The following is a 12,190-nucleotide window of genomic DNA, read 5'->3' as shown; positions in this document are numbered from 1 at the left end:
GGACAGAAAGAATAAGAAGCATCAGAGACATCCCCCACAGCAGTCTTTATGGAAAAAGCTCAGGAATTGGCCTCCTGATCTGCTTGGTAGATACAGGGGTGTTGATTACATGGAGAGGGACTCCCCTGTCAAAGTCATCATCCTAAACTTCCTAAGAAATGTTTGTTCCCATATCCAACCTAAGCATGACGTACGGTGTCCTATCCTGCTGAGATTGTCACAAACTCAAGAAAACATGAAAAGTTATCAAAGAAAAGAACTTTGGTTATTATTCAGGTCAGTTCTTAAGTCTTTTGTTTCTGGTATCTTTATACCTTTAAAAATTACTAAAGACTAAAAGGTTTTGCTTATGTGGCTTATATCTTGTGGACATTTACCTATAGAAATCAAAATAGAGAAAATGTTTCTTAATGCATTTTAAATACTAATAAACTATTTACATGTTAATTAACATATTTTTAAATAGATAATTATTATGTTTTCAAGGGCAGGGTAAGATGATGGCAGAGTAAAGATAACACAGGGCTATACGGGGGGATATCGCAGGTCAAGGAGAGTGCCCAAAATGTTATGGGGAGATCAGGGTGAGACCAGAGGCACAGGGGTGAAAGTATTCACCCGAGGGCCTCCCTGGTGGCACAAGGGGTTAGGACGTAGCCTATGAAGCTATTCACAGCCACTGCAGCGCAAGTTCAATCCCCAGCCAGGGAGATGACCCACATGGCACAGCAGACCTCTCCTGACTCGACTGCTGCTCTCCTCAGCGGTGTATTTTGGTCAATCTGCCTGTTCTGTTCCCCACTCTATCTCTGGTGAATCCTCTCACTCCCTGCACCTCTGGCCTGTATCCCAGTTCTTGTATGCACAAATACATCTTAAAAAAAAAGAATTCACCAGAGATAAAGTAGAGAACAGGAAAGGTGGATATGTTGAAATACACTGCTAAGAGAAATAGCAGGCGAGACAGGAGAAAACAACCAGTGAAGAATTTGGTGCACCCTTTTGTAATCTGTTTCATGGAATTTTCATGACTGGGGAGTCAGTTTGGGCTGATGAGTGCTGGGATGTCTGGTCTCGGGTGTTGAACTTTTTTTTTTTTAAAGATTTTATTTATTTTTATACAAGAGCTAGGGTACAGGCCAGATGCACGGGAGGGTGAGAGGATTCACCAGACACAGAGTGGAGGAGCAGAACTGGCAGAGGACTGAAATACACTGCTGAGGGGAGCAGCAGGCATGACAGGAGATGTCTGCCATGTCATGTGGGAATCTCCCTGGCTGGCCAGGAATTGAACCCGCGCTACAGAGGATGCAGACAGCTTCACAGTGCTGTGCTCAACCCGCTGTGCCTCCTGGGAGGCCCTTGGGCATTGAACATTGACACAGAAAGTGCCCTGCCCTGCTTCTACACTCTTCTACCTGCTTCTACAGGGTCAAATGGATCAGTCTTATGGCCTGGTTTCCATAGCAACCTTATCAATTCCCTTTATTCAAGTCTCCTAAGCCCTCCTGCTGGGCAAGGGGTGGGGGTTTAGATTTTAACCTTATTAAATGATACCCTGACACAATAGAGAAAAGGTCACTGATTTTTCTTCCACACACACAATGGCGAAATCACTCAGGCGCAGGGAACTACAATAACAGGTTTACTTAACATACAGGGGATACCAAGAACTTCTAAAGCCACCGCTGGCCGACTATCCTACCTCAGATAGTGTCCACAGTGTCCAGAAGTCCCAAAGAAAAGGCCGTTTGTTGAAGATGGCGTCCTCCTGCCAACAAGGGCCTGGAGTGTGCTGGCAATGGTGGGCCAGGATACAACTCACTGCAGCTGGAGGTGCTCACAGGCTGGGTCTCAGAGATGATGCTGCAGCAGCCCACAGCTACAGTCTGGAGGTTGGGATGGGCAACACCTGGCACTGAAGCAGACTTGGGCTGCAGGACAGCCTGGGTGCTGCCTAAAGGCAGAGCTCCGGCAGCCAGCAGGAAACTTATGCTCGGGCTCTGCACTCAAAATCCTGCTGGCACCCAGGGGAGGGGCTGCCCACAGGCAGCAACTTCTGGCAAAGGCCAGGAAAACTGCCAAGTTTTTCCAACACCTCCCGCTGCTTAGGCAGCAGTGGGAAATTGCCAGTCTTGCCCGGCAGTCCATGCTGCGACCTGGATTTCAAAGAAATTGGTCTCATGTCCTCCACAAACTCACAGCTCAGTTGCAGCAGAATAAAGCCAAAAACTCATAAAAGAAAAACAGACAATTGCGGCACACCCAAGGGTAAAATCCTGAGGAGGGGGATCCCAGAGAGCACAGGAAAAGGGCCAAGCAGGTAGCCCCGTCCAATTGAGCAAGGGGACCCCCACAGAGCAGTGGACCTTGAGAGCAGGAGAGTAGAACTGGCAAGGCCCTTACACAATCACTCTTCCTATACTTAGGTGAGTGCAGGAAGTGTAACAGGGTGGTCCCCAAGAAAGGGGGAGGTTTCAGGTTCCCTGCCCCACCCAAAAGGGAGGGTGGAGCTGAGCAAGAAGAGAATAAGCTGCAGAGGAGACTGAGGAAGGAAGGAAGCAGAATGGAGAGCAAGGAGGATCCCTGGAGGTGGCGCATAGAGCCGAGAGACACATGAAGAAACTACACTTGCCTTTTGGTCATGAACTGGGTGACACAGATGTGAATGAGAGACCCGTGGGGAGGTGACAATGGTGGTTTTTTGTTTGTTTTTTTAATAGAGGCATGTTTTATTTATTTATTTGTTTGTTTGTTTTGTTTATACATGCACTGGGTACAGTCAGAAGCGCGGGAGGGTGAGAGAATTCACCAGAGCCAGAGCGGGGAGCAGAGCAGGCAGAAGGAACGAAGTACACTGCTGAGGGGAGCAGCGGGCGGCAGGAGAGGTCTGCGCGCCATGTGGGACCCTCCTCCAGTGGCCGGGGAGCAGCTGGGGATCGAACCGGCACCGCAGAGGCCGCGGGCAGCTTTGCAACCCAGCACTCAAACGCTGCGCCACCGGGGAGGCCCAACAATGGTGGTTTTTGTCTTGATTTTGATTTTGCTCTTTTCCTTTCAGACTTGTCTGGTTATTTCTGATCCTTTTCTGTGGGTCCCCATGGAAGATGCTTTAGACTTGTGGCAGGTTTTGAGGCCTTGCTCTGGGCCAATCCCATTTGGATGGACTTTTACCCACGAGGGGACGGGTAACTTTGGGTACTTGATTTAGAAACTATATTCTTTGCCTTTCCTGTATTGTTTCCTAATTGTATTAAAGTTCCTTCCCATTAAAGTCTCATATGTTTTGTGTTGATGCGGCAGATGGTAAAATCCATTTAGAGCAGGCAGGTTTGCGGTGTCTAGGCTGCCCTCTGCCTGCCCTGTAACAGAAGGAATTCAGAAGCAGATACCCACAGACATCCATAGCCTCTGGAAGCCCCAGGATAGACCCTAAAGGCCAACCCATCATAGGAGGCTTCCACAGACAGGGGCACAGCCTTTGTGAGCTGCTAAAGGAGTCTGAAGGCTGACCTGCCTTAGAAGACTTCCATAGAAATTGACAGACTTGGTGAGTTCCTGGATGAGATCAGAAGAAGACCTGCCACAGCAGACCTCCTCACAACTTCAGTGAGTTCCCAGAAAGAACTCAAAAGTTTATCCATCATCACAGGCCTCTGCAGATATAATGACACAGACCCCAATGAGCTCCAAGTCAGGACCTGGAATCAGACCCACTAAGGGAGGCACCTCCAGCAATGCACAATGAACTATGGGGAGGGTCTTGAAAACAGACCTGCCACAATAAGCATTTGCAGCTCTCAGTGAGCCCAGGGGTGCCTGGAAGTAGCAATCAAAAAGGTAGAGCCTGGTTAATCCTAGGAAGCCCCAGAACAGGACCAGAAAACATGCCCACAGTGGTAGGCCCCCACTGGCCCCTCCAAGCTCAAGGGAAAATCCTAGAAGAAACCTGGTCCTGGTAGGACCTGGCAAGCAGTGGTGCAGGCCCTGCCAAGGGGCATAGAAGTGGCAGGTCCTAGCGGAGACAACTGCAAGGGCCTGGTCCCCACTGTGCAGCCCTTAGAGCAGTGTGTTGGACACTGCTTGGACAGTGGTTGGACAGATAATCTCTCAAATCAGAGTAGTATTATCTCTCCATTGGTCATTAGATGTCAGTGCAAACCTCAATACAGAGGACACTGAGGAGACATGCTATGTTGATCAGGAGGTAGATGGAGAGAGGAATCTGTGGACTGTGGGATGTAGTCCAGGGTAGGGAACTCTGGTGACAGAATACTCAGGTCAGTCAGAGACACAGGGGAGAGAGAAGCAGAGCATATGTGGAGGTACACTCCTTAGAAGGAGGAGAAACTTTGTGGAAGAGCAGGGTTGGTCCACATACAGACTGGGTCCCCAAAATAGATAATAGCAGAGCAAACATTCTGATCTGCATACCTACTCCCTACCTCCTGTCACTGGTACCTATCTTCATATACTGTTGGAGTGTACACTAGACCCTATGGAAAACAGCATGGAGTTTACTCAAAATATTAAAAATATCAGTGTATTTCAGTCAATCTACTTGTTCTGCTCCCTACTCTGTGTCTGGTGAATCCTCTCACCTCCCTGCACCTCTAGCCTATACCCCAGCTCTTATATGCACAAATAATTAAATAAAGCCTCTTGCTCCTCACTCCTCTTCCACCCCTAGAGAACAGTAATCATCAATATAGATACTGTATTTTTTCCCAAACTGAAAGACCCTGCTCTTAATTACTTCAAAATCCTATTTACCTAACGCAGGATCCCAGAGTTGATCCAGAACCTATCTTGGGGATAACAGAACCAACAAGGGAGAAGGCTGAGATAATTTGAGATACCGAGTACTTAAGTGCTAGTGGTGTTCACACAGCTCTGCATGTATTTTTGGCTCTGGCTACTTTCTAGACCTTCTTATGGTCATGGATTTGAAGGATTTCTCTAGGCCAGTTTTTACTATTGTGGAAGAGAGAAGAAAAATGAAGGATGGAACAAAAATAGAAAAGGGAATGATGAATGGTGAGCAGTGAGTGTGGAGAGGTACACATGCAGGCCACCCTCTGTAGATGAGCAGAAGTTCCTACTGGAAGGAGAAAATGCAGGTATTCTGAACCTCCTAATGGATTTCCCTGCAGTTAGATGCTTGACAGTGAGAATTATGAATTTGCCTGTTTTTTTTCCCTTTCAAAATATTATAAATGACTTTCATTTTTTTCAAAAGTGGCAATCTACCTATCTAAACCTGTCTACCTCTTACTTATTAAAATTTTTTTGTGTGTTCCATTTAGTTCTTATTAGAGAGGGGAGAATGTATTTCTTCCTTTAAAAAAAATACCTTATGAAGCATTTATTAATAGGGAAAAAATGATACCTATAAAAAAATCTTTTGTAAATTGTATTGTCATTGTCACTGTCTGTTGAAGGAGCCATCATTTGAAAGTGAAGTTGAAACTGGTAGCCCAGTGCAAGAGAACATGCACAAAAATCAATTCAACATCCACAACCAAGAGAAATGTCTCAATGTTTCAAAATTACGATGCTGAAACATTTCTTTGAAAATATTCATCTTAGGAAGAGTCTGTGAAAGGGGGTTTTTTTAGTTCTTTTCGACTGAGTCATTAACACTAATAATAGCACTTTTGTCCCTCAGAAAGCCCCCCCTAAGAGTAAAGTTACTCATTTTATTTGCTACTCAGTACTTTTGACATTATATTTCTTAGACATTTTTCCTTCAACTTTTCTCCATGGTTCTATAAACAAATTGAAATAACCCTAAGGACAAACTGACTTCTCTTTTTCTCTTAACTTGCTCAGTTGCCAACTCCTATTTTTCCAACCCAAGTGCCTGGGGGAAAATTATGATTAAAAAAAAATAATCAGGAAGGTTTTGGAATGCCCATCTACCACTTAGAGCCTACTGGAGTCATGGTAGATCAGAAAAGGACTGGTTCAAGGTGCTTAAGCTTGAGCTATTTACTCTGATTCATTAGGACTGACTAGAAACTGGCCTCTGATTCTTTTTCCTGCCTTTAAAAAATAGCATTTGTTAGCATTGAACTTTTTACAGCAGTTGTGGAGCAAGAAATCTTGAGAATTTTTTTCTTCTCTATAAATTTTAGGACTATAAAGTAACAATAAAAAATGAGCTACAGGGCTCATTTGTATATGGAAGTCAGTGAAAAGCACCCCTTAATGGACAGTGAGGGGGGGGGGAGCAGAATATCTGTGAGTTTACCCCTGAATTGTCCTTAGAGAATATAATTATAGAAACAAATATTTTAAATATTTTTATGTATGAAACTTTGCCCAAATATTTTCTTGTTTATGCAAATACCTGCTCTTAAATGTTTTCACTACAAGTAGTCTTTCGTTACCCATTTCATTTTCTGTGTTTCTGCTTCTTGCGGGACTTTTCTGTTTTGGTTTGATAATATTGTCATCTCAAAACCAGATCCAATCTTAGAGTGGATTTCTGAAATGTCTGGCCTGTTTGACAGTCCCCTTTTGTCAAGGCACATACCCCCATTCATTTCCTTTAATAGTCAGCATTTAGGGTTGCTACTCACTGCCTAGAAAGGTGACTTAAAAAGCGTTATCACACTTATTCTGGGTGGGCAATCTTTCCATGCAGGCAGTGTTATTATCCAGTTTTATAAATGAGAAAATAGGCTTTTAGAGGGGTTGTATATGGTCACTAGCCTGTGGAGTGTCAGTGCTTGGATTTCAAGCTTGGTTTCCAAAGACATTAGGGTTCACCTTAACCAATGTAGTGTGCTGCCTCCCTTTGCTTGGAAAGGATCCTATATTTCCAGAATCTTTGGAAAGAACCTTGATTGAGAACTGACCTCCAGCAAATATCCCACCCCCAAGAAGCTGGCCACCCAGAATTTACAGCCAGCTAAGTGTCCTTAACCAGGCGTAGGATTTCCTGTCACTAGTCACTCTGATTTCTCTTTTACCAGAAAGTCCCTGATACTAAAAAAATCAGCTAAAATAAACCCTGAGGCCAGGGTCAAAGCTGAAAATTGGATCTAGAATGCCTTCCAGGCATGAAAACCCAAAGAAATGGTGTCAGAAAGCAGTTTTCCAGAGTATGAGTTTGGTTTAATTCCAAACAAGAAGTCAAGTATCCCAGCCTCCCTCTCATGTCCTAAATTCAATTTGTATTTTCTCTCTGCTCAAGAAAATTGCTTTTCAAATTCTAGAATGTCATACACACAGCAAATTGGGTGGTAGTTTGGGAAGTTTTATCCTTCACACTATCCCAACTATTCTAAATTTTCTAAATGTTCTACAAACAAAATGTTACTATTAAAAGAAAGGCATTAAAAAGTGTTATGATGGTTTTCCCAAGTTGTTACTTCCTGAGAAAATTACAGTGAAATGAAGAAAATAACAAAATAGCAACAATGCTACATAAAATTTGGGGGGGAAGCCCTACTGAAGCACAGATTGTCATCATGCATTACGGTTTTTTTTCCCTGCCTTTTAGAATGGCAAGCTAGGTGTGTGGACTGTAGGAGGTTCTTGAACTACTTATGATTGTAAGCACTGGAGTGTGCTTTAGGCTGAAGAAAGTGTGTGTGTGTGTGTGTGTGTGTGTGTGTGTGTGTGTATAGGTAAGAAAGATGTGCGCTTATATTACTTTCAATGTGCCCCTAACACCCCCAAAAGATTCCATGCGGCCAAATAAGCTTTCAGTTCGTGCCTTCCAGTAACCTTTGCGTCCAGAAGGCAAATCAGAATCACAGAGATTATTAAAAGTTGCCTTTGGAAATGTAGTGATCCAAATAGGATCACCACCATTTCCTGACAGCCACCCAATCCCTGACCACAGCCTGGAAGTCTCCTTTAAACTAGTTTCTGGGTCTAACTCAATCAAGGATAACAAAGACCACATTCTGACGCGCCTGGGGCATTTGGTTTTCACCATGCGTTTTATTATTCATAAAAAAATAAATTTATTTACATTTGCTAATTACTGCGGTAGTGCAGCCTTTCGGCAGCCTCATTTCCCCCTGAACGGGGTCACTTGGTCCCAAACAGCTTCAGCGACCCCGACCATTCCTCCCACCAAGCAAGGTTGTCCCCACGAGGAGGCGGTATTAGGGGAGCAATCGGAGCCACGAGTGGGGAGACTTGGAGCGGACAGTCAGGAGTCCGATCTGGGTTTGGGGAGTTGGGAGTAGAAACTGCTAGGAGCAGTGGGAGCGGCGGTAGAAGGAGGTACGGGGGAGACCAGAGGCAAATTGTGAGGGAGGGGCTATGAGGTTCAAATCTAGAGCGCGAGGAGGTAGGCGGAAGCCTGAGGAGGAGGCGGCGGGAGCCCTGGGGGCACTGGGAGCTGGACCGCTGCAGGCCGAACCACCCCTCCCGCAGCGTTCCCAGCTCAACCCTGCTCTGCTGGTCTCTGAAAGTCTCTGCTCCTGGCCGAGTGCGAAGCGGGCAACATCCCGCCAGCTAGGAGGTCGCTGCGCTGTGCTATACAAACCTGACCCAGGTATGCCATCTCTTCTCTTTTGCAACTTAAAAAAATTCTCCGATGGGGGTCTCGTGAAAACTTCTGTCTTTAAAGCCAATGGTGAAGAGCGCGTTCTGAGCAAGCCTAACCGTGAAAGGCCCGTGTGCAGACTCGAGCCATCACTGATAGATCTGACTCAGGTTGGAAAACAACCCCGAGGAGGTTTGGCGCTGCGATCAGACGGCAGCGCAGGAGTTAATCTATACTGTTAAAGCCAGAGGTTGGAAGTGGGTCCGCGCTTTTGATACGGATGGATACTCTTTCCGGAGAAGTAAGGTGTTGACGCCCAGATCCGCTGCAGCCCAGCGGTCGGCGCCCTAGCCAAGCCGCCGACCCTCCGGATCTGTCCCTCAAGTCTGCCACCTGTTGTGGCCACAGTTCCAGGGAAGGGGAGGAGGGTCTAGGAGAATCCAATGAAACTTTCTTCCCCTTCTGTGGAGTTCTCCAGCTCTCTCCCTTCTATCCAGGGTCCCCAAACACACGGGTTTAACCAATAATCCCATCAAATGAGTTCCAGTTCGACCTAAGCGGTGGTCCCACATAGTCTGCTGGCTGCAGAGACTTCTTTGGTGTCAGACTCAGGTCGTCCTGAGACCACGAAAGGCCATGTCTGTAACAATAAAAAGAAAGTCAGATACTGAAGGAGAACTGACCTTCTCTAAGTGAAATTGCTCTCCTAAAATGAACTCTGGGGCATTCTTGGCTTAAAGTGGCTCAGATTTTATGTATGTTCTGGGAATCTGTGGATCTTCTCTCTAAATTGTGACTTTAATGTTCGTGGATTCTGATTACTTGAGATGCAAGGTGTCCATCCCCACTTCCTTCTGGATTTGCCCTCCCAGATGCTTTGGTGACATTTGCATGAGTTTGGAGTTTTGCAGCTTAATTCCCTTCCCCCCTCATCACACACACACACACACACACACACACACACACACACACACACACACACCTACCTCTGCTCCAAGTAGGAACTGGGGCCCCATGAGGCTGGAGTATGATCTTTCCCAAGCAGGGAGAGTTGGCAGGTCGGAGAGGGACTTTCCAGACAAATCTCATTTGGGGAAACTATTCCTGTTCTACAAGAATTAAAAATCCAACTGCCCCCTCTCACACCCCCCCCCCCCAAGGAAATAGGCCCTCTGTCTTTCCTTTCAGAAAGCAAGGCTTGGGAATTCAAACCTGTCAGAGTTTTAGCTGGAAAAAGTTGGGCTAGGGAGATTTGCCATTCAATCTGCAACTGGGTAGTAAATTCATTTAGAACCCCGAGTCACCCCGGAAGCAGGATATTAGCCAATATCTGTCAGTGGACGAAGTACCGTGTACAATTATCACAATGATGCAAACACGGAAGGGTGGATATTTCTTCTCCAGGAAAAAAAAAAAACGGCTGGTCCCTCCCATGAATTGGGAGAATCTAAATTGGCTCCCTCACTACCCGTTCCACAACCTCCAGGGTCGGGTTCCTCCCAGCTGACCCCCTCTACCCAGCGCCTCGGAGCGCTCGGGCATCTCTGGATCGCTCGCTCCCGGCCTCGCGCGCGGCGTCCCTACCAGGTTCACCGGATGCACACAGCCGTTCTCGTAGCGGTCCTCCTGCAGCAGCTGCCGCAGGTGCGCGATGTAACTGGAAGCCAGCCGTAGCGTGTCCAGCTTGGAAAGCTTGGTGTCGGGGGGCACCCAGGGCAGGCTGGTCTTTAGTCTGGAAAAGGCTTTGCTCAACACGCGCATCCGGGCGCGCTCGCGGGCGTTGGCCGCATTCCGCTGCGACTGTTTGCACTCGGCTGCTGAACCCTTGGGCGGGAGGGGCTTCTTGCCGCCGCCGCCCCCAGCTACACGCTGCCGCTTCCTCTTGCAGTTTCCCGCGGCTCGGGACGCGCCCAGCTCGCACCGCTCCTCCTCGCCGTCGGGGTCCTCCTCCTCGGCCGAAGAGTTGTCACTGGGCGAGACATAGCTGCGCTCGGTTCCGCAGAGAGGTGGCCTCTTAGAGGCAGGGATCGGGTACCCCCGCTGCAGACCTTGCAGCTCCATCTCCTCTGGATCGCTCACCGAGCCGGTGGACATCACTGAGTGTGCCAAGCCCGCGCGCGCCTGCCTTGCTCGCCCAGGCTAGTCTCGCGGCCTCCACCTTCCTCTCCCTGGCAGAGGCGGGAGGCCAGGCAGAGTTCGGGGGAGGACAGACGATCTGGGTCAGGAGGCGCGAGAGCGAGGAGGGCGGTGAGAGAGCGCGAGTCCTGCCGCTGACCCCAGAGAGGGCGGCCGAAAAGTTGGCGCCCCAGCTCAGGCTTGGCGCTTACAACCGCGAACTGCGCCTTTTGACAGGACTATTTATCTGTACTCGGAACAAACCACCCGGGGCAAGGAAGAGGGGGTTGGAAAGGGGACCGAGAGGTGGGGCGGGGGCGTGGAAAGGGTGGGGACCGCTTTTCTCTGCGCAGAGGATCTGCTGGTGGGGGCGGGCAAGGGGAAGTTTCTGCGAGTGGAGTTTTGGGGTTCCGGGGCCAATGGATCCTCAGTTTGTCTGAGCAAGATAAGTGCAAGTAGCACAAAGAAAGAAGCCGGCCTTATTGGTACCCATTCACTTCCATCCTCAACTAACAGGGGTAGCGAAGATTGCCAGACACTTAGAAACTCCGGGATGACAATTATACATCTTACCCAGGTTTTTCAGCAGAAGGGTTTTCCAAGTTCATCACTCATAATGATGACTGCCTATCCAAGGCTTGCACAACAAGAGGAAAAACTAAACAAACAACACCGGGCACCGCAACACCGCAAGTTAACTCATTTTCTTCTTCCTTCTTGTTCTTTACTAATGTTTTAAGATTTACAAAACCCTCTTATTTGCATTGGTTCGTTTCATCTTTAAAGATCTGTGACTTAAAAGTTATTACTTTCACTTTGCAGATCATGAAGCTGATCCACAGAGAGAGATTAAGTAAATAATCCAAAATCACTAGACGGGTAAACAGAATCAGAACTCAAATCTGTGTTTCGAATCCCCAGCTCTTCGGTATTCCAGTAGCTACTCTCCTCCTTGCCACACACCACAGGATGTTGTATCTGGTATTTTCTACTATCTGAGAGTTCCCCTGGTGATTTTGTTTTTCATGCAATGCATAAGTTAGGGGGCCCTGACCCAATGCTTTGAGTTGCAATCTAGGGACTCGATTACTATTTAAAATTGCTTGTTGAAGAGCAGACTCTGGATGCAGAATGCTAAGTCAGCAAATCGTTCCATTAAGAAGCAACAAAACTGTATCCAGAATTATAGTGGCCCATGCCAATAAAAAATAAGACATCCTAAAAAAAAAAAAAACAACAACAACAAAAAACCGACATCCTGCTATCTCCACAAAGGCAACAAAAATGTAGTTTCATTTCCTAATTGGAAGAGCCTTAACAATACATGATCTGGGAATGTGTATTTTATTTTGGAAGTGAATGTTAATTAATGGCCAGTCTGCTGCATTCTCTGTGACTTCCCACTGAATAATTAAGATGCCACAACACAAAAACGATTAATTAAAAATCTTAAGACTGGGTGCACGGTTACATTGTTTTATAGTGAGGAAACTGAATCTTCACATTGTCCTGGGTATTTATTTGTTCTGCCCCCGAAGCTCACAGATTCCCATACTGAGCAAAGTG

At 46.9% G+C, this 12,190-nt stretch overlaps 1 protein-coding gene across 1 annotated transcript; it reads right to left on the bottom strand.

The window, feature by feature from the left end:
• Window positions 1–7,844: 7,844 nt before the first annotated feature.
• On the bottom strand, window positions 7,845–10,854 carry MSC (musculin). Its single transcript, XM_037505972.1, has 2 exons — window positions 10,094–10,854; window positions 7,845–9,149 (listed from the first exon to the last, which is right to left on the bottom strand). The coding sequence occupies exons 1-2, from the start codon at window positions 10,601–10,603 to the stop codon at window positions 9,063–9,065; spliced, it is 597 nt and encodes a 198-aa protein (XP_037361869.1). The 5' UTR covers window positions 10,604–10,854; the 3' UTR covers window positions 7,845–9,062.
• Between the last annotated feature and the right edge of the window lie 1,336 nt (window positions 10,855–12,190).

Source organism: Talpa occidentalis, unplaced genomic scaffold (assembly GCF_014898055.3).
Source record: "Talpa occidentalis isolate TD23 unplaced genomic scaffold, MPIMG_talOcc4v2.1, whole genome shotgun sequence".
In the NCBI taxonomy this organism is placed as follows: Eukaryota; Metazoa; Chordata; class Mammalia; order Eulipotyphla; family Talpidae; genus Talpa; species Talpa occidentalis.
The sequence above is the reverse complement of the archived record's forward strand: the minus strand, read 5'-3'. Positions and strand labels throughout refer to the sequence as shown.